The following is a 25,177-nucleotide window of genomic DNA, read 5'->3' on the forward strand; positions in this document are numbered from 1 at the left end:
GTGATTGCAAGACACTTTTTAACAATTCTGAACTCATCTGAAATACGAGTCAATGAAAAATGTAATATATTTACTGACTTCTCTTTTTGAAAATGTAAAGTTTATGTTTGTATGCTATAAACAATAGTTTTGGGATGCAAATAAACAATATTTCTAATGCATTAACCTTTCATATTATATATATATATATATATATATATATATATATATATATATATATATATATATATATATATGCCTCTGCTTGTTTGTCAGTATTTGACAAACTCAAAAACTAATGTACACATTAGAATGAGCTTTGCTATCCACGTCATCATACTTAAAAAGAAATGCAGATACTGTAGCTCACCTATGATTCACTGATAAAATGTGTTGTGCATATTCATGCACAGTGTTTTTTTTGGTGATTTTCTTAAATACAATAAAATAAATACCTGTGCAGCATACGGTACTCTAATGCAATAATTACTCATTATGTATTTAACAAAAATCCTAATATTTGAACATGAATATCTTTATGCTAATAATGAAAATATTGAAATACTTTTGTACATGTAAAGCTTTCACGCATGTGTGAAAGCATGCTATGCTGCGTGGTAGTGATACACTTTGATCCGTCTTAAAGAAGGGTTCTTCTATCAGTGAAGCTTTATCAGGTTTGGTCTTACGGGCTATCTGTCAGTTATAGATAAAGCTAAAGAACAATATCACTTTGAGGAACATGGTGATTTACAACACAGCGATACCCTATGCATGACTTCATTGTGTCTGGACTTTCAGCCAATGTTTGTTGAACCGCATCGACTAATACTCAGGTCAGTAAACTGTTGGAGAATACACTGCATGCTGTATTATGCAGTTAACAGTGCTGCAGATTAGTGCTTTTTTCCCTTTTTGCATTCATGATGGAAGAGACAGTAAATGTAATATCAATATCAAGTAACTGAAATATTGTGTTGACGTTGCATAAGACATCTACATCTATTCACTAATGTAATAACATATGCATGCACAACTAGTACATACAAATATGGTTTTGTACAACATTGTGTTGTGCACAATTTCAAGTGAGACAGACTTGTAAAAACAGAGTTTTAGCAGTTTAATCTATAATGTTGTTGCAGCACACAGTGCAAGTGGAATGCCAACACATTTAGCAGAGTAGCACTGAGTTGTTTGTGCATTTGTTCCCAAAATGTTGTTCAGGTAATGCTCTCAAGTGTCAAAGGCAACACAAACAGGCAACACTCAGTTTCAAGAAAGAGACAGAAGTGTATCATCTTTGTATGTTCTGTTTTAGATCGAACAAATATAGACCAATATTTGTATTTTCAAATAGAACAAAATAGGGCCTATAGAGCTTTTTGTCTCTTCACAGGAGATTCATACAGAGGAATGTTGCTTCGTTTATGCTACCAATGACAAGGTTTTTACAATGAAATTAGTAGTTTGATCTTTTAAGATTTTTTTTAATCTTACAAGTATTTTTGGCATTTCACTCTTTATTGATAGTAGAGACAGACATGGGGAAAGACAGGGGAACACTGTGTTTTTGCATTTGAACATCAAATAAGGCACAAAGTGCAAATCACTGTCAGGTAAGCAATGTGCCAGGGGCCTTTGGCTTGATACACAGGGCAACACTGGAAACAGGGTGGTGCGAGAGGGATTATATGCTATATGTTGTATAACAGTGAACATGGCCAATCACATCAGCTCCTCTCGTCCCGTTTAAAAGCATTGCCCTGCCCACAACTACATGTTTATAGTTTGGTTTTAGCAAAACAAATACAGAAACTATTATTATTTATTGCAGTTATTGCACAAAATCAAATCTTTTTTTTAAAAGTTAAATTTAATTGTTTTTGATAATGTTGAAAGTGTTCCATGATTCTCAAGTTTTACCGTACAATAACGCAATAACCTATCAAAAGGTGAGGAAAGTCAGATAAGAAACTGACTTTCCTCACCTTTTGATAGGTTATTGTGTTATTGTACGGTTTTGATTAAATAAAATATAATAAATGCAATTTCTATTCTAACTGTGACTTGAAGGGCTACGGAATTTATAGGTTTGCAAAAATCAGCATGTGTGACCCAATTGAATCCTTTTGACAATCTTGTTTAAAGAAGCAGCACTCAAAGCTTATGTGATGAGTTTGTCATACTACTCAGCACAACAATCCATAATGTGGGGTTGCAAAATGTGATTAAGGAGATGACAGATAACCAGCAGAGCATGCAGCTGATAACATCTGTACTGCTGCATCTCTTTCTAACTTTCATGAGTTAAAGTTATCATGCACTGTGATCATGCATTTTCAGGGAGCTATATGTACTTTTCAGACTACTTAACAGGAAGTAGATAAATAATAAGGTTGAATAGCAGTTAAAAATATAACCAGTGCTCTCAGTGGATTAAACAGTTGACCTTTATGACGATTGGGCAAGAGTGCCTTCAGTTGCCCTGCTGGGGGCTTGCACATGTCTGTCTCCTGTGATGTGGGTCACAGAGTTTATGATCACTCTCGTGGTCCTCAACAGGAATTAAGCACCATTTTATTATTTCTTTTGACTAAAATTAAGAAGACTAAAATGTATGTTATCAGCTCACTATAGGTAGTGTGTACCTTCACTATCTTCTGTGACTAGTCCTTCTTCTTCTATAAGGGCCCCTGGTCGTTGGACCAAACTGCCTTTTTTATTGTTGCTGCTTTTGGGTTTTATTGTATGTAAAGCACTTAGTAAATATTGTTTATAAAAGGTGCCTGTATAAGATGTATAAGCAGGTTATTAGTATTATAATATGTTTCATTTGTGCAGATAACTGATGTAAATGTACAGAATGTGTAACTTAGTGAAGTTAGGTTGTGAATGATGCAATGATGAACACTGTGAACGGGATACATAATAATTGTTCTTCCCATCAGTCACTTAGGCAGAACAATATTGAAAAAAAAAATACTGAAGTTTTTGTTTAAACTAATTTGTATGAAAAACATCAAAAAATAAAGGCCTTTTTTCTAAAGCATTTAGTATATGAATGAGTGTGCTAGCAACTATTTTAAGAAGTATTCCCTCAAAGTATCCTCTCCTCTTAACCCATGAGATCATTGAGAGCATGGAGCACGCATTGCTCAACTGCAATGAGGCTTGGCCGAATGAACCTTAAGACTGTATGTACATTTGTTTTTCGAAAAAAATATTGTTTTATATCTAATCTAAAGCTAAATTTATTCAAATACATTAAAATCTAGCATAGATGATGACAAATAAAGTGTCAGCCAAAAGTCTAAAGAGACTAAAGCTCCCTTTGGACTCTCTCTGTGTAAACACTGTCAGTATCTAACTTTTTTAAGGTCCTGATGGGGATATGTTGCACCAGAGCATTACACAATGTAGTTGTGTTAAATAAACTGAACAATAAAAAACTTAAAAACCTCACTTTTTTAAAAATATTTTAGCAAATTCAAGGTATTGCTGTTTATTTAGTGCATTTGCTGTACCTGCCGTCCCATTTCCAACTACATGTAAACATTTTAATCTTTGTAGATCAAAGGTCATCATCGAAAAAATATTGATGTTTGGCAAATGTTTTCGCTGTTTTCATTTTGGCTTGTGGCAGTGGAAGCAGAACAACAAGCATCGAACTCTTTTGCCAGGTACTATACTGTAAGTACTATAACTACAATTATTTTAACTCTTAACATTAGCCACATTGCTATATTAAACACTGAGTATAGTCATAATGTGTGTAGAGTGTATTTAATCAAAGTACATAAAGATATTACATTAATGTAAAGATTACAGATAGTTTTTTTTCATAATTCTGGTGTATTAACAGCACTGTTTATGAATATGCATTTTCCCTGTTAAATAAACCAGTAAATAAAATGACCAAACTAACACTAAAGGACTAATCTAACATGTACATAAGGGAAGCAAATCAAAAGCAAAGCTTTGAGATGTTGGTTTGTTTTTTGGTCAATACCATCAACAGGTAAAGACAAGTTAATCATCTTTTTCACATCTTGAGGGACTTTGTGTTTGGAGCACGCCTTGATCACTCAGCAGTCACTAATGAGTTTTTATCAGTGACCTAATTTACACTCGAGCTGTTAGCTTGTGAACTTCATTGACTGACTTTGCATTTTTACAGCAGAAGTTCACGAATATCAACTTTACCAGATTTTTGAAGTGTGAAATATTATACCCAAATGTTTAAGTCAAGGCACACTACCTTAATCTAACCCATTGTCGTGTGAATCTTCACAGTGAATAACAGTAAATCACAGAAAATACAATCATCCTGAAGTAAATAAATGGCTTTTTTAAACCAAGAGTTATTTCTTTTATCATTGAATGCCAAGTAATGGGCCTCGTTATGTCTGAAAAAAGTAGAAGCCTTGTGAACACATAACTGCTCATCATGGATAGCTCACTTATATCAGACTTAGTAATATAAAACCATCAGTATCTGATAAGGCTAAGCGTTAATGTGCTTAATCAATCAATATATCTCATCCAATGTCTGACGTGCATTTAAATATCCATAAAAAGCAGCATTGATGCAGCCAAAAGAGGTCATTTTGAAGATTTAACAGAATTGAATGCTTTGAGCGATGAGACTCTCTAAACCTTTTGCCTTTGTCCCTCCACACAGGAGGGTGGGGTGGACTTTGAGCATTCAAAGCACTGTCTGTGCCTCCCAGTCCCCTGATAGAGCCCATCTTAGGGTATAAAAGCCCCGAGCTGCAGCTGAGAAATCAGTCTCGTCTGAGTACTCGCCAATGACAAGGGAGCTTCAACAAACCCAACATGGGGGACTCAAAGCTCTGCCTTCTGCTGCTCCTCAGCACATCTGCCATGGCTTGTAAGTACTTAAAAAACATTTCTTTGACTATTGTGCATAGTTTAAGGTGTACGTAGTTTAACACTGTAATGGTTTTATTTTTAATTTTAATTTAAATTATTTACTACTGTTTTCCTGCAAATAATGTAATTCTAAATTATTTTCCATTCCTTTAACACATCTTTGAATTTCATATTAGACGGACAATTCAATTTAAGATTAAACTGCACAGTTTATAGCTTTTGCTAATTTTCAACTCTTGACCTTTGTTGTGTAGTGTAAATATAAACTATACATATTTCACGATCATAAAATGCATTACAAATTTGGAAATACAAATAAATACCATGATTCAAGAATACACATATAGTGCAATAAGCAAACACTGTATAGCTCTTGTTTGCTTTTGGCCAGCATTTAACCTTTGTTGTAAAATATATTTTGTCTGGAATTAGATTTTATGAACAAAGCTGATTGTCCAAATTTAGATCTACCATGTCATATTTTACAGTTGCCATTCACCAAGCTCCTAGTTAATGTCTTGGTCTGGGATGTCTGGATGCTCTTGGGCTAATATGTTTGAAAACTAATTACATTATTTTTAAATACTAATGTTCTCAAAGCTAATTATATTGTCTATTTTTAGTATGGTACAGTGATGGACAGGCTTTTGTACTATGGATGAAACACTTTTGATTGTAGATGGTGATGCTTGAGCCCATATTGTCATAAAAAGTGCATTAATTGTAGAGTGCAACCTTTTAAGCCCCACGGGACCTGTATAGGTCCTTTTTTAAGATTTTAATTAAACTGTGTAAAACATTACAATAATCATGAACAAATATATTGATGCTACACATCAAATTAAACAAGAGAACCTGGGCTACAATAATTAGTCAGCCATTTCAACACAACTCAAACACCAACTAAAATAGTTATTAAAATAAAATAGTTATAATTTTGTCACGAGTCAGCCCACTCTGCATGTTTCCAGAACTAGCAGCCCGTAGCTTGGTGCTATCAGAAAAAGACAAATAGCTAAAAGCAAGACAATTCCACACAGATTCCAAATCTATTCACCAAATCCCTCTGCTGCAAAGCATCACTGAGATATGAACCAAAGAACACAGCAACTTAAATCGCTGAGTCAGCAAATTTTGAAAAAAAAATGAGAAAATAGCAAATGATGAAAAAATGCAGTTCCCTCAGTAAATCCCCACTAATAAAAGTTTATTGAACATCATAAGTCATATACAAGTGAAATATAAGGTTTGCTACATGAAAAAATTAAAATGTCACAGATGCGCGAAAATATGCGCAAATGTGCCGAAATGCTAATTTTGCATTCTCGCCTGAATTCTCTCTGTACTTTACCCAATCTGACTTTGTTCTGCTTTACTTTTTCAAGTGAAAACAGTGCAGAGAGACTGTTCACATATTGTGCTATGATTTGGGAGAGCCTCAGGGCTTAATGAAGCATCATTTCAAGGAGATAATCATCCTGAAAGTGCTTTTTTCTATAGGCGGACCTGGAACTTCTATTTGTTCTGTGTTTCAATCTTTATTTACTCTTAGCCAGCAACATATATACTAATATTTACACATCTGACCAAAAGCTCACAAGGGTTGCCTTTATTATAACACCAAAATTATTCAAATAGCCCTTGTGGTTGCAGAGATACACCCTTTTTAGTTTGGGTATGCTATTTCGAGCTAAATCCTAAAAAATGCCTTGGTGCTTAACGGGGCTTAAAAGGTTAATTGTTTCAAATAATTCAGGCCCTCTACTGTTTTTGAAATGCTGTTAACATGCTTATCAAACGTGAGCTGTGGATCTGATTATTACGAAGAATTTTAAATTATTGACCACCTCTATTCCTTCATTGTTCATTAAAAATGTCAAGTGAGCCTTGTTTTCTAATGGAGAAAAACAGAGAAACTCTTTTTAATAAAGTACATTATAATAAAGTTTAAAAGGTATATGTAAGAATTTGTCATGAAAGTGAAGCGTTACTCACCTGTGTGGAGACATGCTATGATAATATTATGAGTGAGGACCTATGGATTTGTGTAGTTACAGTAGTATGGTAGTTGTAGTCAGTTGCAATTACTAAAGAATACAACACTTTTTTTTTCTTAACAGTTGCCCAAGATGAAGATCATCCGACCTGCCTGCGTAAGTTAATAAGTAATATTTTTGTGTTGACATACAGTTGACATAGTTTTAGGGAGAACAAAAAAAGACCTTTGTATTCAAAATCTCTTCCTAACCTTGATTTTCTCTTCTAGTGGCCCAAAGGTACCATACCCTACACAAGTATGAATACCGATATGAAGCTGAATCTTTGAATGCCATCAATGGAGCCTCACAGCTCAAGAACGGACCCAAGGCCTCTTGCATGGTACGAGAAAGATCTTTCACAATCATCTTTAGTCATCAGATTTGACTCTTTCCATCTTACATTTCTCAGAGTGAGATGAAAAAAAACATTTACCTTTTCTTATAGGTTGAAATTGAAGTACCTCAGACTTGTAGTTTCATCGTCCGCACCACTGGCTGTAGCCTGAGTGAGGTGGTTGACATGGACGCAGAGGGAAACCCTGTGTTCGGTCCTGCCGCTAGCTCTGACGCTTTTGCTGCTGAGATGGAGAAGTATGTTACTTTATAAAAATCCCTGAAGTAAACAAAATAATTGCATTGTCAATCTGATTTTTTTGGAGGATTTGCACTGATAATCAAGCTCAAATATCATTATTATTATTTTTAGGTATCCTCTGAAGGTTGTGGTTGACGGCGTGTACGATGTGAAACTGTACCCGGAGGATGGTGAGACAACCACCATTTTGAACATGAAGAGGGGTATCATCTCTGCCCTGGCTGTGCCTCTGCTGGAAGAGGACAAGAACAAAAACATGGTGCAGTACTTTAATTAACCAAGAAAATGCTTTCAAATCTGCAAATGCTAGTATCCACTTTAAAGTAAACAATGCTTAAAATGTACAGTTTGGAAAACAATCTATATAAATATATATATATTTCCTGATCTTCTATTTCAGCCCACCATACACGGCAAGTGCAAGACCTATAACACTGTCAACGCTAGAGAGGACATTGCAACTGACATCAGCCTCAAGAGGGACCTGTCCAAATGTGACAAATTTGTCCCATTGAGAGATCACACCAGCCCCATGGCACTTATCTCTGGCATGGTAAGATATCCAATTGTCTGTGGGAGCAACATGAACTGTTAGAAACATTTTCAAGGGTTGATTAAATAAATAACTACTTCCTGTAAGCTTTTACACTTGTTATATTTACTGCCCTGTACATCTAGATTAGGATCAAAATCCACATTGTGCACAAGAAAGAATCTTGATTGATTGTAAAGCCCTTTGGGGCAAATTTGTCATTTGTGATTTTGGCTGTACAAAATCCATTTAATTAAATTCAATATTATGCTTGTAAAATCAGCAAGAGTAACTTGTGTATCAGTTAAGCTGTTCTGTAGCAACAATGTGAGAAAAGGCTAAAACAGACTCAACTGCAACACAAAGTATATTTCATTGGCAATTGGTATCTAGGAAGTGCAGCTCAAACTATTCTACTTCTATTCAATGCATTCATATGATTATTTGTCTATTTCCAGCACTACCCTCTTGCCCAGATGGTCAGAAGCTCCCAGACCTGCAACTACAAGTTTGACAATGAGAAAAAACACATGACCTCTGGGTCCTGCACTGAGAACCACATCATCATTCCCTACTCTCACAAGTAAATTCAACCTCGTATTTGATTATAAAATGCTCAATCATATAAGTGTATATTTTGATATTTCTTAAACAAGACATCAACAGTATTTTCAAGCATGTATTATTTCTTGCAGGGGAGTATATGGAGTCACCAATGTTGGAAAGCAAGAACTGACTTTAATTCAGGTCTCTCCTCACAATGACAGAGTCTTTGAGCACAGTAAGCCCTTTGTTTAATTTGTATTCTTTTGATGAAGAGTTAATTATTTGAATAAGGTCACCCAAGGTAACATTCAGTCATTATAACCATGTTGCTTGTGTATCAAAGGTGACATTGTCAAGGGTCTTCACATGGACACTGTTGAGGACAAGAGTGTTATCCAGGATAAAGATGCAGCTCTCAACCTCCTAAGAGAACTGGACACTCTGCCCGAGACTGAGGGTGAGAGGAGGGCCCCCCTCTTCCACAAGCTTGTCACCATGGTCCGTGGAATGAAGACCGAGACCCTGAGCCCCTGCATTCCTGAGGCTCTTGCTGTGTCCCGTGTCCTGACCTACCAGGTTCTGGCCCAGTGTGGAACCCCTGAGTGTAGCAGCGCCATCATGCAGATCCTCAGAACTTTCGACAGCTCCTCACTCGAGGTAGATGCCGGTGTTTTTGCGATGGGACTCGTGTCTAATCCCTCTGCCCTCCTGATCAATGACATGCTCGAAATGGCCAAATTCAAGCCCAGCAAGCCCATCATGTATGCCCTGAGCAATGTCGTCAAAAGGTTAGTGAAGTTAATTATGGGTCTAAATTAAATAACGAACATTTCCCCTTTTGATGTAAAAAGGTTCTAAGTGTCTTTTTTTCCAACAGGTTTTACAAAGCTGAGGGAAAGCTGATCCCCGAGATTTACTCTGTTGCTGAGACCATGGCTGCCCAGTTGGGTGACTGTTCTGGTGATAAGGACACCACTTTCTTGACATTGAGAGTGGGTAACCTTTCTTATTAGCCCAAATAGAAATGACTGCCAACACCAAGGAGCCCAATATCAATGTGTCCTTTGATTCCAGGTTATTGGAAACATGGCTCCAGCTCTGGTAGCTGCTGGTCCCGCACTCAGATCTGCTGTGATCCAGTGTGTGAACCAACCTGATGCTTCCCTAGCTGTGCAGCAGGCTGCCATCCAAGTGTTCAGGCTGACTCCCGTCCCCGAAGAGGCAAGTTAAACTATTTCAAAGATTTGAAAGACTATTAGAATCATAATTTATAGTGGATATTAATTGTATTCATGTCTATCGGTCACAGGGCAGAGAGGTTCTCATACAGGTGCTTATGGACAGCACCAGCCCCATGCAAAAGCGTATTGCTGCATATCTGGTACTTATGAAGAACCCCCAGACCACTGAACTGGCCAAGCTGGTTGATGCCATACCCAATGAGCAGGATCAACAAGTCAAGAGCTTTGTGATCTCCCACCTTACCAACATTTTGTCCTCAACTGAGCCAGAGACCCAAGAGTAAGTGAAAAGAAGTTTAAGATTTAAATTGATATTTCTTGAGTTGTTTTACAACATAGCGAGTATGAGTTCTGATTTGATCACCATCAGACCTTTAACAGTAATATTGTGTTCTTTCCGACAGACTGAGGGAAAAGATTCGAGATGCCCTGCAGGGTAATGAGGTTGGGCCCACAATGGACCCCAGCAAGTTCTCTCGCAACTACAAGATCGGCTCTGTGGAGGGCAACATGTTCTTTGAGAGTACTAGTTATCTGCCCAAGGAGGTCATGCTTGAAATGACTCTGAAGGCATTTGGTTATGACATCGACATGATTGAGGTAAATATTTCTTAGCTGTTTTCATCCAAATTTTACTTTGAAATGTTGGCTGATTTGTGACAGTGAAAAATTATCACTTTTACAGATTGGTATGGAGGGAAAAGGATTTGAGCCAACCGTTGATGCCCTGTTTGGAAAGAATGGCTTCTTCCCCGACACTACCCTGAAGACAATGTACTTTGTTTCTGAAAACATGCCGTTCAGAATCAATGAGATTCTGCAGAACATGCTCCCTGCTCTGAAGAAGGACAGGATGAAGAGACAGGTACTCAGAACAATCTGTTTTGTACACATGACTAAAACAACTGTAATCATGATGATACATTTTTCTGTAATGGAAAAATATTCTAAGAAAGTGTGAACATCCATGTTTAGGCCTCCCAGAACCTGATGAGGGAGATCGGACGCAACCTCAACAAACTCGTGAGGGAATTGAAGACAGCACAGTCTCCTGAGGCAATGGTTTATCTTAGACTTTTGGGAAATGAGCTGGGATATCTGAGGACCAACGAAATGGAGGAGATGGCCTACTCTGCTGCCATGATGATTGACAGCATGTTCAAGATGTTCCCAACTGATGTAAGGACCTTTTTTTAAGAGCAAATAATGATTTAATTTAGTATTCCCTTGTCTGTGATTTGAATGTCTCATGTGTGTCTTAATTTGCCACAGATCATGATGGCACTGATGACCAAGGCTGACAACACAATCTTTGCCCACTACATCTTCATGGACAATGAATTCTCCCTGCCTACTGTCACTGGTGTGCCTCTGAAAATTACAATGTCTGGTACTTTCACCCCTGGTATCAAGGGTGGACTTCAGGTTGCTCGTGACATGGTAATTATTCATAAATGTGTTTAAATTCCAGCAATATCTTTTCACAATAAATAGCATCAACAAAACCCTTTACGTTTCTCCCATGTGTCCACACAGAGTGAAGTGACCTTCATGCCCTCTGCCGGCATTGAGATTGTATCTCACATTGGCTCCTACATCCCTGAATATGTCAACTCTGGATTAGAGATGCACAGCAACTTTTTCCATGAAAGTGGGCTAAAGGCCCAGATCTCCATGGGACCTGCCAGTGTCAAGCTGACCATCCCTGCTCCAACAAGTCCAATCAAGCTCATCCAAATGACGTAAGTAGAACTTTTGGAAAGCGCAGCAGGCAGAAAATGTTTTACACCTCTGGTTGCAATGCAACTGCAGTAATAATGTTATTTAACCAGGTTCAGTACAGCCATGTTGGGCCCCTATATAGGGTGACATTTACACATGATAGTTAAACTGTGTAAAACATTACAATAATCATGAGCAAATATATTGATGTTACACATCAAATTAAACAAGAGAACCTGGGCTACAATAATTACTCAGCCATTTCCACACAACTCAAACACCAACTAAAATAATTATTAAAATAAAATAATTATAATTTTGTCATGAGTCAGCCCAATCTGTATGTTTCCGTAACCAGCAACCCGTAGCTCGCTGCCATCAGAAAAAAAAGCAAGACAATTCCACACAGATTCCAAATCTATTCACCAAATCTCTCTGCTCCAAAGCATCACCGAGATATGAACCAAAGAACACAGCAACATGAATCGCTTCATCACTTTACAGTCAGCAAATACTGCCTACCTTTGTTGATTAGAAGAAGAAAAACGCATTTTCCCCGGTAAATCCACACTGATATAAGTGTATTGAACACCATAATTAATATACGAATGAAATATAAGGTTTGGTACATGAGAAAATTCAAATGGCACAAATTTTGGAGAATTCTCTCTGTACTAAACCCTGTCTAACTTTGTTCTGCTTCACTTTTTCAAAGTCAAACTTTGCAGAGAGACCGTTCACATATTGAGCTATGATTTGGGAGAGACCTCTAAACCTTACTGCTGCATCATTTCAAAGAGATAATCATCCTGAAAGTGCATTTTTTATATGCGGACCTGAAACTTCTATTTTTGCTGTATTTCAGTCTTTATTTACTCTTAAACAGTAACATATATACAAATATTTACACATCTGAACAAAAGCTCACATGGGTTGCCTTTATTATAACACCAACATTATTCAAATAGCCCTTGTGTTTGCAGACATACACCCTTTTTAGTTTGGGTATGTTATTTCGAGCAGAATCCTAAAAAATACCCCGGTTTTTAAAAGGTTAAGTGCAAACTCTTTTTCCCCCCGCTAATTAGGTCTCATACAAATGATTTAGGGGATCTTATATCTTGGATTGCAACAATTTCAAAGTTTCTACATTTAGATTAAAACAGCTAAAGATGCATTCTAACCTTTATACATTTAACATTTAGAAACACCCTGGTGGCAGTGACTGGATCAGAGGTGAAGACCATCCCCCCGATGGTGATGGACAAGGTTGATGTTCAAGAGTGCACTCCTTTCTTCGCTGGAATGAAATACTGCACTGCTCTGCAGTACACTGATGCTTTCTCCCAAGAGACAGCCCCCTACCTCCCCCTCAATGGCGACAGCAAGTGAGCAAACCACCAGCACATCATGTCCTTTGAAAAATGTATCACTTATCAATATTGGCTAAATATCTGAATTATCTACATAGATTTGCTGTAGAACTCCACCCCAATGGTGAAGTCATTGAGTACACCGCCACTGTTGCCTACGAGCTCCTTAGAGAGGGAGAAGAGGGCCGGCAGAAGGTTGACTCTGTGAAGTTTGTTCTGAGGGCTGAAGGTAAAGTACAATATGTACAATATGATAACCCCTTTCTGTCTTCTTAGTCGCTCAAGTGGCAAAACAAGTTTATGTAGTCATGTAATATGAATATATTTGTTGGTCAACAACAGGTTCAGAGTCCACTGAAGCCAGAGCAGTCATGAAATATAACAGAAGAAAGAATGTCATCACAGCTGACATCCAAGTCCCTGACTACGATGTGGAGGCTGGACTCAGGCTGGGTGTTGTTGATGGAAACACCAAGGGCAAAGGAACTCACTCTATCTCTCTTGACTTCATAAACAAGAACATCCCTCAGCTCTCTCTGGTTGGCCGTGCCAAGTAAGAAATCAACCATCAATCCTCATTAACATTAATGTCACCCTCACAATTACTTGTATGCTAACTTACTGGCACATTTTTCAGTCTAAAGGCCATGAAGGAGGGTATGCTGCAAGTACAACTTCTTGTCCCCTCAATAAATGCTGATGCCACCATCACAGCCAACATGAAACGTGATGAGGAATTAGAATTGGAGCTTAAGAGTGAAATCAAGATCATGGCTGCAAACTCTGAGCAGAAAATTGCAATGAAATATGGTAATTTTGCAGTTATTTTCCAGAATATTACATGCAAATGTATTTAATAGTGGCTTCCTTTTTTGACAGGTACATTTAAACCTAGGTTGCATCCTAACTGGAGCTACATCTAGCATTTACAAATTATGGTTAACATTCTGGACCCCTGATATGGGTGTCTTTTGTCTAAGAGAAAATGCCACAGTAATTGTATTCCCAGAAGTGTAACCTGGGTATTAGAGGAATATTACCTCATGTTTAGGGATTCCATTCATTGTTTTCTATCGTTGCAGATGCCAGCAAATTTGAGATTGAGTTCAAGTCTGATGTGAACACGGACACTACCAGCTTGCCAACTGCTGATGTGGTTGAGAAGTATGGCAACCAACTTCTTGACACGCATGTGGGGCAGACTGACATGAAAGTCCGTCACATCTTCAAGAAGTTTGTGGAGGTATGACTCTTTGATTTTAAGAATATTCACAGTTTCTGTTCTGTTCTTATTTTCAATGTATAAAATACTGGATATTATTTTCTTAGGCAGCAAACAACTACATGGAAAAGTATGGTGCTGATATCCCTTACATTCAGAACTTCAGAGTACCTGATATGCCAGAGATTTCCCTGCCAGAGACACTTTTCCTGAATACGTAAGCAAGAAAAATTCTGAGGTTAATGTTTGAAGACACTGGCTTTTTATCCAGATATTTATTCATTTTACTTTTGTCTTCATAACAGTGAGGCAAAGGCTGTGTACCATTTCAACAATGAGCACTTCACCATTGTTATCCCTCTACTTCTTGGAGGAAAGTCAACACAAGAGCTTCACTTCCCACCAGCTTTGACCACACCCACCGTGTCTCTACCTCAGTTTGGACTGGAGATTGTCTCCATGGAAATTCCAATCCCAGAGCTTGTTGTCCCCGAGAGCTTTACTTTGTCCATTCCTCTTTTTGGAAAAGCTGAGGTATCAACTCTGATGAAGAGCAACCTATATGACATGGAGGCCTCAATGGCTGCTGGGAAAGATGTTGTGGAAACACCAAGCTACTCAGCTGAGTTTGAAGTCAAAGGATCCTCACCAATTGACATCCTGTCAATAAAGATGAAAGGTATTTCATAGTACAAATCATTCATGAAACCAGAATTTGATAAATGGATTAACACACAGTTTAAAAGGTTTTCAGTTACAGTTTTCAAGTCATACTGATGTCAAAAAAAATAGACTTAATTTTGGATACAGTATTAAAGTGAATAATGTATATGCTATAAATCATCTGTTCTTCTTTTGTGCTTTATGTAGGCTCTGGAATGTTGGCCACCACTGATTCCATCAAGGCTGAATTGAAAAGCTCTTTGGAACATAAATTCCTTGAAGCCATGATTAGTATTGTTGAGGACCTAACCATCACAGACAAAATCAATTTGAAATCAAACAGCAAGATTGAAGCCACAAGCCCATTGGGTCTTAGTATTATACTCAAGCACAATGCCATGACTGGATTCAACACTGAAGAAATTTCCGCTGATAGCAACGTTGAGGGAACATTCACGGCTGGACCCATGTATGGCAAGACCATTTCAACCCAGTCATTCACCATCTTCCCATTCAGGCCAGAAGCAAATATTGATTCTATTGTTGAGTTTGACTCCACAATTGGTAAGGCCCAGAACAAAATTGCAGCAACTCTTGCCAATGGTGAATTCTCAGTTGTGTCTAACATCAATGCCTTTGAAGACACCTTGACCCATGTTGCTGAGCTTTCCTTTAAAGACAGCAAGCTGTCACTGAAATGTGATGCAAATGCCCTTGCTCTTGGTATGAAGATACGTAACCAGGCTGAATCCTCTGTTGGTGCTGGTGAAGTCCTCATGAGAATGGAGACAAATGCAGACCACTCTGAAAACCGTGTTTACTCTCTGCTGACTGCCTCTCTTGATGTCAATGGCCTGGCGGTGAACAGCGATGCCACCATGAAGCTCCTTGAGAATGAGGCTACTCATAAGGCTACTCTGAAAATGAACAAGGACGGTTTCACCACAAGTGGAACAACCACCCTCCAGAGTCCCCTGTCCTTAGAAAACACCTTCAATGCTGCGCTTGATGCTTCAATGGCTACTCTATCCATTACCAACAAGGCTGAAATGTCCGACATCAAGGTTGATAATGCCAACACTCTGACCATTACTCTCTCTAGCCTTGACTTCAACTCAAAGGCTGAAGCCCATGCCAGTGAGTATGTCACTTACACTCATGATATCACCGTTGACATGAAACCCTACACTGCCATTGCAAATGTTAAAAACAATCTGAAACTTCTGTCAGCCGACTTCATTAATGAAGCTCACCTGCAGGCAGAGCTTTACAAGATGGATCTGACTGGAAGCCTGAAAGCCACCTATGGTGAGGAAGAGATCAAGCACACCTATCAGGTAAATTATGCTGATATGACAGCGAACGCAAAGTGCAGCACCACTGGAAAAGTCTTGGGAACGCACATGAGCCACAACACCGAGCTTGAAGTTATTGGTCTTGCTGCCAGGATCACCAATGATGCCCGCTTCAACTCACAGCCAATGCGCTTCGACCACACCATCCGTTGCAGCATTGTTCCTTTCGATTTCAACCTTGATGCCATTTTCAATGCTGATGGAGACATGACCATGTATGGAAAGCACAGTGCCCAGCTCTATGGCAAGTTCCTCCTTAAAGCACAACCCCTGGCTTTTGCTACCTCCCATGAATGCAGAGCATCAATAAACCAGCAGCTAGATACCGGTTTTGCTCTTGAGACCACATTTGATAACAAGATGGATACTGTTCTGTCACTCCAAGAGCAGAAGACCAGTTTTAGAATGAAGTCTAAAATTAATGAGAATGCCTTTAATCAGGATATGAGTGTTTACAACACTGCTGAGAGAACTGGAATTGAGGTTTCTGGTACCATCCTCACAAACATGCTCAATGCAGAATCCACAGAGAACCAGCAATTCACCATCTCTTCCTTCCTCAAGTATGACAAGAACACAGACAGTCAAATTATTCAGTTCCCTCTGATGGAAAATCTGCCTGCATTCTTGGAAACCTTCAAGGGTGTTGTTGTGCATGTTGCAGAGGTATTGCAAAACTACCTCAACAATGAGGAGCTAAGGGCTAAACTTGAAGCTGTTCCTCAGTATGTAAGCGACTTTGTTTCTGACCTGAATATCGAAGGCAAGGCTGTTCAGCTGAAGCAGTATTTTAATGATTTTACCCAAGAGTATGTCATTTCCATGGAGGATGTGGAAGTATCTTTGAGAAACCTGAAGGTTACTGCTGAAAACCTGTTGGCTAATCTTACACTTTATATCCAACACTTTGCTAGTCTGGTAAAAGAGATTATTGTTAGTGGCACCCTGCCTGAAACCATCATTCAGAAGATCCAGGAACAGCTGAATGCCATTAATGAGGAGTATGACATCCAGGCAATGGTTGTATATGTGATTGATACCATGAGGGAGGTTATCGATGAGATTCACTTGGACAAGCTCAGTGGCAGCAGCATTGAATTCCTGCGTGATATTGATTATAAGTATGATTTCAAGGCCACTCTAGTGAAAATCATGGGCAATATTAAACAAATGATTGAGAGCTTTGACATGCAGAAATGTGTTGCTGAGCTGAAGAACTTCATTTCATCCATCAACTTGAACGCTCGTATTGAGAAACTAATGAGTCAGATTCCTACAAAGATGTTCAGCGATATAACAGATTATATTAAAGAAACTATTCAGGACCTTGACATCGTAGGTAAGATCAACACATTCTATGTCAAGATGAGAGAGTTGATTGTTAAGTTTGAGGCTGACAAAAAAGTGCAGGCTGTCTTAGAAAAGACTGTTGAGCTCATCAAGCAGTTCAGAATTGAGGAAACTATTAGGGCGTTGGGAAACATGGTGAAGGACGCAAACATCCCTACCAAATTCATGGAAGTCTTTCAGGGTGCTATTAACTATTTGAAAACTACAGAGGTTAAGGATATAATTGAACAGCTGAATATGTATATTGAAACAATTGTGCAAAAGCTGAGGGCATTGGATTATAATAAATTTGTGGAATATGCTAATCAAATTATTGCTGATTACACAGTTTACGTGAATGAGCTGATTAAGACTTTTGAAATCCCCCAGAAACTTGAGGCAACAAGAGATTTTGTCAACCTTGTGTTATCTTCTGTCAGTGGCTTAATGGAAAGCCTGAGAGAAATCAAAGCTGCTGAAATTGTTAAATCTATCAAGGACATAATTGACCGGGTTGTGCTTGACAGCGTTAAGACATTTGCTGAATTTATGAAACAGAAAATTACAGATCTGGATGTCAAAGCGGAGATTACCTCTTATCTGAACTTTGTGAGCAAATACTACACTGGATTCATTGCTGTGGTAACTGAAATCTTCGCCACTACTCTTGAGGTGATTAAGAGCGTGGTACCTGAACAAAAAATCATCAGCGAGATTCAGCAGATCATTGAAGGGCTGATTATTGAACTTAAGAAAGCTGAATTGAATACACCATCCTTCATCATGCCTCTCACTGACCTTGTTGTGCCCTCTGTGAAGTTTAGCATGGATGAACTTAAACAGTTTGAAATCCCATCACAACTGGACATCCCTGAGTTCACCATCCTTGGCTTCTATACTGTGAAAGCCACCACAATTTCCTTTGATGACATCAAGCAGAGAATCGTTGAACTTTTTGATTTCATTGTCAACTTTGAGATCAAAATGCCTGATGTGGATGCTTTCTTTGGAGACCTCACAATGAACTATCTTCCTTCCATGCCTGAGATGATCTTCCCAGAAATCAGCCTTCCTGAGATCTCATTCCCTATCATCCCACAAGTTCCCGTAGAAAAGCTTGTCAAATCTCTCCAAGTTCCTGAGATTACACTGCCAACAATTCCCAATCAGATTATGGTCCCATGCTTTGGTAAACTCTATGGTGAGGTCAAATTCCAGACTCCCATCTACACCATCAAGACTTCTGCTGAGTTCCAGAATTCCACTGAGAGTGAAATGACACCTCAATTCACTGGATTCCTTACTTCCCAGGCCACATGTCCAAGTTTTGAAATTCTTAATTACAAACTTGACTCCACTGCTCGTATTGCAATCCCAAAAATGAGTCGTCTTGTCCTTGCTGAGACTCTAAAGTTCAACCATCGTGTTCTTGGTGTTGAACATCAAGCATCTTTAACTCTCTATGGTCAATCAGCCCAGGCCCAAGGCAAAACTACAGTTAAGGTTATCACTACACCTTACACTGCTGACTTCATGAACACAGCCTTTATTGCTATGGAAGAGGGAATGTCTGCCTCTCTTGATACAACTTACAATCATGTAGTGGCCCTTCCAATTCTCAATGTCAGGAGTGAAGCCACTGTAACCCAGAAAGCAATTGTTCGCCAAGATGGCTACACCCTCACACTAACAGTTGACAATTCAGGCACTGGCAAATTCAATGCTGAGGAAAGCACTCACAAGAGCAACTTGCAATTTTCACTCACTCCCAGCATTTCCACGCTAACTTTCTCAGGTGATACAGACTCAACCCTCTTAAAGATGAAACAGCAAATTACTGCTGAATCTGGCACCCTTTCCTACTTGAAGTTTAATATCCGCAATGAGGCAGAAGCACCAATCATTAAGAACAGTCTTCTTGTGGCATCTGGACATGCCAACCTTCATGATATGAAGGCTGAGCTGAAAGCAAACCATGACACAGAACTGTATGGTGCAATCACTGGAGTCCTGACCAATGGAATCACCATTTTAGTCCGTCCTGTTGAGTTTAACTTTGAATTTCAAAACAAAGGAAATGCCAAGGTTGACATTTTTGAAACTCTGACTGCTAAGATAGATCTGCAAAATGATTACTCAGCCACCTTAAAGCCAAACAGACAACATATAAATACTGTAAGTCTGGCTCGTCTCAATCAGTACAAAATGTTCTACAACTTCACTGTTGACAATAATGAAAATGAGGCTGGCATCTTTGTTGCCATGGAAAGCGAGGCCAACCTTGACTTCCTGACATCACCCATCAACATTCCTGAGATAGACCTGCCTTTTGTTGACTTCAATACTCCAGCTATCAGTGATCTGAACTTGTATGAGCAGACTGGATTGAAGAACATTTTGACTACCACTGAGCAGTCTGTGGACGTGGATGCCAAGATCGTTTACCAGAAAAGCCAGGCTGCCCCCCTTGTTGATATGATGGGTCTGATCCAGATTCCCTCCGTGGGTAACCTGATCACAGAGATGACAGTCAAGTCTGCTATTATTAATCTAAATGTCAATGCTGGACTGTATGCTGAGGATGACTTTGTGTTCCGTCTGGGAGCTACCACAGCCTCTGTGTTTGAGGGACTAAAAGCCAAACTTGATGGTACCACCAGTCTGACCACCAAGAGAGGAATCAAATTGGCCAATTCCCTTTCCCTTGAAAATCTTCACATTGAAGGCACTCATGACAGCACCGTCAGTATGAGTACTGAGACCTTTGAAACTGCTCTATCTGTGGCTACTGTTGCAAAGATTGCCCTGCCTATACTCAACCTGGAGGCTAACCAGAATTTGGTTGCAGACACCAAAACCAAAGCAAATGCTGTCTCCACCTTGAGGATAAAGGGAGACTTTAACCTCCCTTTGATCAATGCTGTTGGAAAGGCCGAGGCAGACCACAGTCTGAAGCTGGAGGGAAGCTTTGAGTATGTTTCCATGGAGTCATCTACAAAGGCCAACATGGATGGCACAATGCTTGAAGACTATCTACTTTTGGGAGTCCTGGATAATGACATTAATCTGTATCTGAATAATGATGGAATACGCTCCACCTCCAAGGTTATTGCTGATGCTAAGCTTAACCAAGGCACCACCAAAGTTATTGGCATGGATGTAAATGAGAATCTTGCTGTAGAAGCCTCCCTTACCCGTGTGTATGCAGTGCTGAAATATATTGGCAACAATGAGGCAAACTTATTCAATTTCAACACCAACGGGAGACATGTTGTCCAGGCTACCATTGATCTTGCCCCAACCTCTTCCTTGACTGCTGATATTGAGATTGATATGTCTCAGCCAAGCAGCCTGGGTGACTTCAGCATCTTTGAGAAAACTGTTGCTGAGGTGACAGCCACAAAGCAGAAGATCTCTTACAATGGCAAGTTTGTCAGCCCACTGTACACCACAAACCTGGCAGCAGAAGTAGAGGGTGATGCTCCTGTCTTCAAAGCCAACTTGAAGTCTTCTGCCACCTCTGTCATTGTGCTTTTTGAATATGACATGGATGGTGAGTTGATCAAATTCCCCTAACACGTTTATCTGTTTTATTTTGCAAGCATTGTTGAGCATTACATCTTACAAAATATTTCCTTCAATAGCTTCTACTACTGTAAACGTTGAGAGTGAAGCTCTGAACATGGTCAGCAAACTTGTCCTGAGACACGCTGACATGACTATGGATGTCAATCATGTCATTACCCAAGCCTTGAGGTAATATTTTGCATCTATTTTGCAATATATGTTGATTAATTACTTAAAGTTGAAAGTAATGAATTCCTTTTCTTCACATTTTAGGAGAAAGCGTCAGGCTGATGACAGGTACATATGTTTTTCCAACATTTTCATCTTGGCCATTTATCTTAATTTGTATGATTCCGATTCTCTCATATTAAATATCAGGTCAAGAATTAATGGTGGCTTTATTATTGAAATGCTTTCTTTCTCTAACAGTTACTCTCGCAACACCCTGAATGTGGACATCACCAGTCCTACTTTCACTGATGCAAACCTTCGTTATGCTGCTCGCAGAGATGGCGTCACTGCCTCAGTATCTACCCCATCAACGGGCTTCCTGGGCTTTCAGTTCAATGGCAGAGTCCCATCTCAGATGACTGCGAGAGTCCATTTGCGTTATCCTGTGAGTATCACTAACAGACCTTTTTGATACAATGAAAAACTAAATATCAAAATCAAAATATAGGTAAAATAATATTTTCTTCGATTTAACAGTCTGCCCCAGAGGTTGATGTTGACATGCTGGTCATCAGATCATCTTCCAAAGATGCTGCTAAGATGAACCTGCAGATTGCCTACAACATGGAGGCACCCAAAGTAATGCTTGATCAACTCAAGATGAAACTACCTTCCATTCTCTCTACATTCACAATGTTTGCTGACAAGTACCAGATCACAAGCAAAATAGAAGAGTTGAAGAACTCTGTTGTTGACCGCATCAGCGAGGCCTATAATGCTGCAATCAACTATGACACTCAAATGAGCCAGCTGTCAATCTTCTTTAGGAACATCATTGTCCAGTACCAGAAATCTGTCCAGGTATTGCTGGATGCTGTTGTCAAGGTCTTGAGAGAAACCCAGTTTAAACTGCCTGGGTCTGATGAGATGACCACTCTCCCTGTGGTGCTGAAAAAGCTGACCAGCAGCATTGCTAGTATGCTAGATATGACCCTCCAGTCTATCTCTGCCAACATGGAGATCTACTACAACTCCTTTGTTGAGCACATCAGCAGTGTGAAGTTGCGCATGCCAGTTGGTGATGCAATCACTGGAGGCCAGATCTTGGATCAGGTCAAATCAGCTTTCAAGAACATCTTTGATGAACTGGTAGACTTTGTGAAAAATATGGAGAGTCTTGACACTATGCTAGTAAAGATGGGTGAGACCCTAAATGCTATTGTTGAGAAATCTCAGGAGTTTGTTGACTCTGTCAAGTCTGATTATTTAGATGCAGTTCTCATTAACATCAATATTGTCTACCGTAACCTTATTACAGGCTTAAAGAATATTGCTGACCAGATCACTGCCCTAAATATGGAGCAGCTCAACAATGCATTTGAGTACATTATGGACATGTTCATTTACTTGGCGGACCAGTTCAATAACACTGTTAATGGCTTTGTGCAGCAAGCTTCAAAGGAGGCTCAAGTCTACATGAAAGTTAGTGACGGTAGGCTAGAGATTGACCTTCCATTTCCATTCCTGCAGTGAGAACTTCTCACAGACGAACGTCAAAGAAATACATACACATAGGAAATACTACCATCTGTTCAAAACACATACTTGGAAGGAGTATGGACAATTTGCTCTTTAACCATATTTATAACAATTAGTTCAATAAAAGCACATGTTGTATCATTTTCATTTAGATGGTTCATTGTGTACAAACGTTGAAAATGTAACATTTTACTGAAACTCACCTTCCTGCAAAGAGTGAAAATCATCAATAAAATACATTAATGAAATCTGAAAATGTCTGATTTGCTTTGTAATGTTACAACACAGTTTGGATGAATCTCATTGAATTTATTTAGCGATATGATTCAAGAATGAATGGTACTTTTGAGATATTTAAAACTGACTAATTAGACAGTATTCTATATGCTTTTGTTTAGTCATTGTCAATCAAATGTGTACAATTCTCATCTAAATATGCAGTAGGTCAATCAGTTGTCTATATCAGCTACTTGGATGTGACATTTTACATATTAACAATATACACATACACTGTGAGGGTAATTCAAACACTGAACAAATAAGACAACACTAAATAATTTACACAAAATCAGAGCAGACAATGAAATAAAAAATGGGTACAGCAACAACATCTACATACAAACAGGCTAGTAAGTTGTCAGTCAAAAGACAAACAGATGTAAAGAAAACCCATTCCCCTGCAATAAATAGGGCCCAGAACCAACCGAAAATAACTAGCTATGGCATAGGCCAGGTGTATTCAATTAATGTTCAACAAGAAAGTTCGAGATGACTTCCTCATGCAAAGGTCCGGAATATCACAATAATGTCTAACTTGCGCTATGATTTAGTCCCATAACTATTTAAGTATCCTAGCAGATCTATCAACGTCTGTATGAAGTCAACAACTGACAAATCAAATAAAGAAAGTTCAAGTGAATAATATCTCAACAATATTTATCCACAGTTTTCAAATTTAAGGGGATGAATTATAAATACAAATATTGTAATAATAAATAGACGTTGTTCTCTTATTTCAATTTCAATATAGGCTGGATTTAAAAATGAAAGAAAAAAAACATTACAGAAAGCTTTGGAAAAATGTTTATCTTAAAGTAAAGTATTTCATTTTACAAAAATACATTTAACTCAATTGTCTTTTCCCTATAGCTTTTAATTCAGTGAATTCAGATGTTAAGTAATGTCACCTAAAAAAGCCAAGATATTATATTATTATCTTCGTCTAAAAAGAAAAAATGTGTGTGCAAGTACATTATCTGTGGTTAATAAAACCACTTGTATCAGCTCTATTCTCCTCTCTGTTAACATTATTGTTTGACAGTGAATGAATATGTTAGGATTCTGATCGTATTGGGCTCTTGTATCGTTTATGATTCGCTGCCTTAGTTTCAGATTTGAGTATTGTACGTTGGCTAAAAAAAAAAGGTTTTTCTTGTAGTGGTGTTTCACATTACTGTTTTTAATAATCGTCATGGTCTCTGAACATATGAGACATAATGGTTTTGAACTGCCCTTAACTTATTAACCGATAAGATTGTGTCCATTCTTGGTTAAAGGCTCTGGTTTTGCTGTCCACATTTCTCTTTTTGGAGAACGCCATGTGAAATAACTTCTCTGACTTACATACTATTCCTACTGTTCAGCCTCTCCTCCAGTTTCTCCCGTCAATCATCATAATACACATATTTGATTGCTGTATATCATCACGTGATGTAATTTACAACGCATGTTATTGTGTTTCCTGGACCACTGAATGAGTGTCGTAAAGGCTGGAAAAGCTGTGCCGGTTAAAATAGAAGCGCTCCATCGAAATGTAATAATTCTCAATTACCTATCGGTTGCAGTTCCAGGGTCCAGATACAACGCCGTCTCGGTCCGGACCCGGTCCGCCTATTCGTGACACCATCTGTTCATACTTTGCAGCACCTCTTGTTGCCTCACTAAGACAAGAGCTGATAGCTGAACAACACGCACATACAGTATGTTCTGAACTTGTGTCTGGAGACAGTAACACTTTCTATGATGCCTAGATCTATAATAATACATGTTATAATGTGCATATGGCACTGTATCATGATAGTTATAATAAATCATGAATATTCATTATTATATCTATAATCATAACACATTATAATGTTGTGTCAATCAAGTTATGAAAGGATAATAGTGCATTATGAATCCCAATAGTTGTAATACATTATATTATTATAATCACATAATAATCCATTTGAACAGTTATTATAACAAATCCCAAAGAGATCATATATTTTATGTATTAAAGATCAAATTCAGTGGGTAACCAGCAATTAGGAAGTAATATGATACCTAACCATCATGTATTCTGACTGTTATCAGACATTATGAATATGTATGCTTATAACTATAATTACACAGCGCTATTGACCTTA

At 38.5% G+C, this 25,177-nt stretch overlaps 1 protein-coding gene across 1 annotated transcript; it reads left to right on the forward strand.

Moving 5' to 3' along the window:
• Window positions 1–4,818: 4,818 nt before the first annotated feature.
• apobb.1 (apolipoprotein Bb, tandem duplicate 1) lies at window positions 4,819–22,763 on the forward strand (the record flags this gene model as incomplete). The annotated part of the gene is made up of 29 exons (XM_079215003.1): window positions 4,819–4,873; window positions 6,996–7,028; window positions 7,142–7,254; window positions 7,360–7,505; window positions 7,621–7,768; window positions 7,910–8,062; window positions 8,500–8,624; window positions 8,737–8,822; window positions 8,931–9,375; window positions 9,465–9,579; window positions 9,662–9,808; window positions 9,897–10,108; window positions 10,233–10,428; window positions 10,514–10,693; window positions 10,804–11,007; window positions 11,101–11,268; window positions 11,365–11,570; window positions 12,756–12,938; window positions 13,022–13,152; window positions 13,266–13,476; window positions 13,561–13,733; window positions 14,006–14,166; window positions 14,253–14,362; window positions 14,451–14,824; window positions 15,016–21,045; window positions 21,137–21,248; window positions 21,333–21,356; window positions 21,489–21,675; window positions 21,768–22,763. 29 exons carry the CDS (start codon window positions 4,819–4,821, stop codon window positions 22,761–22,763), a joined length of 11,424 nt encoding a protein of 3,807 aa, XP_079071129.1.
• Between the last annotated feature and the right edge of the window lie 2,414 nt (window positions 22,764–25,177).

Source organism: Taurulus bubalis, assembly GCF_910589615.1.
Source record: "Taurulus bubalis genome assembly, chromosome: 3".
Lineage (NCBI taxonomy): Eukaryota > Metazoa > Chordata > Actinopteri > Perciformes > Cottidae > Taurulus > Taurulus bubalis.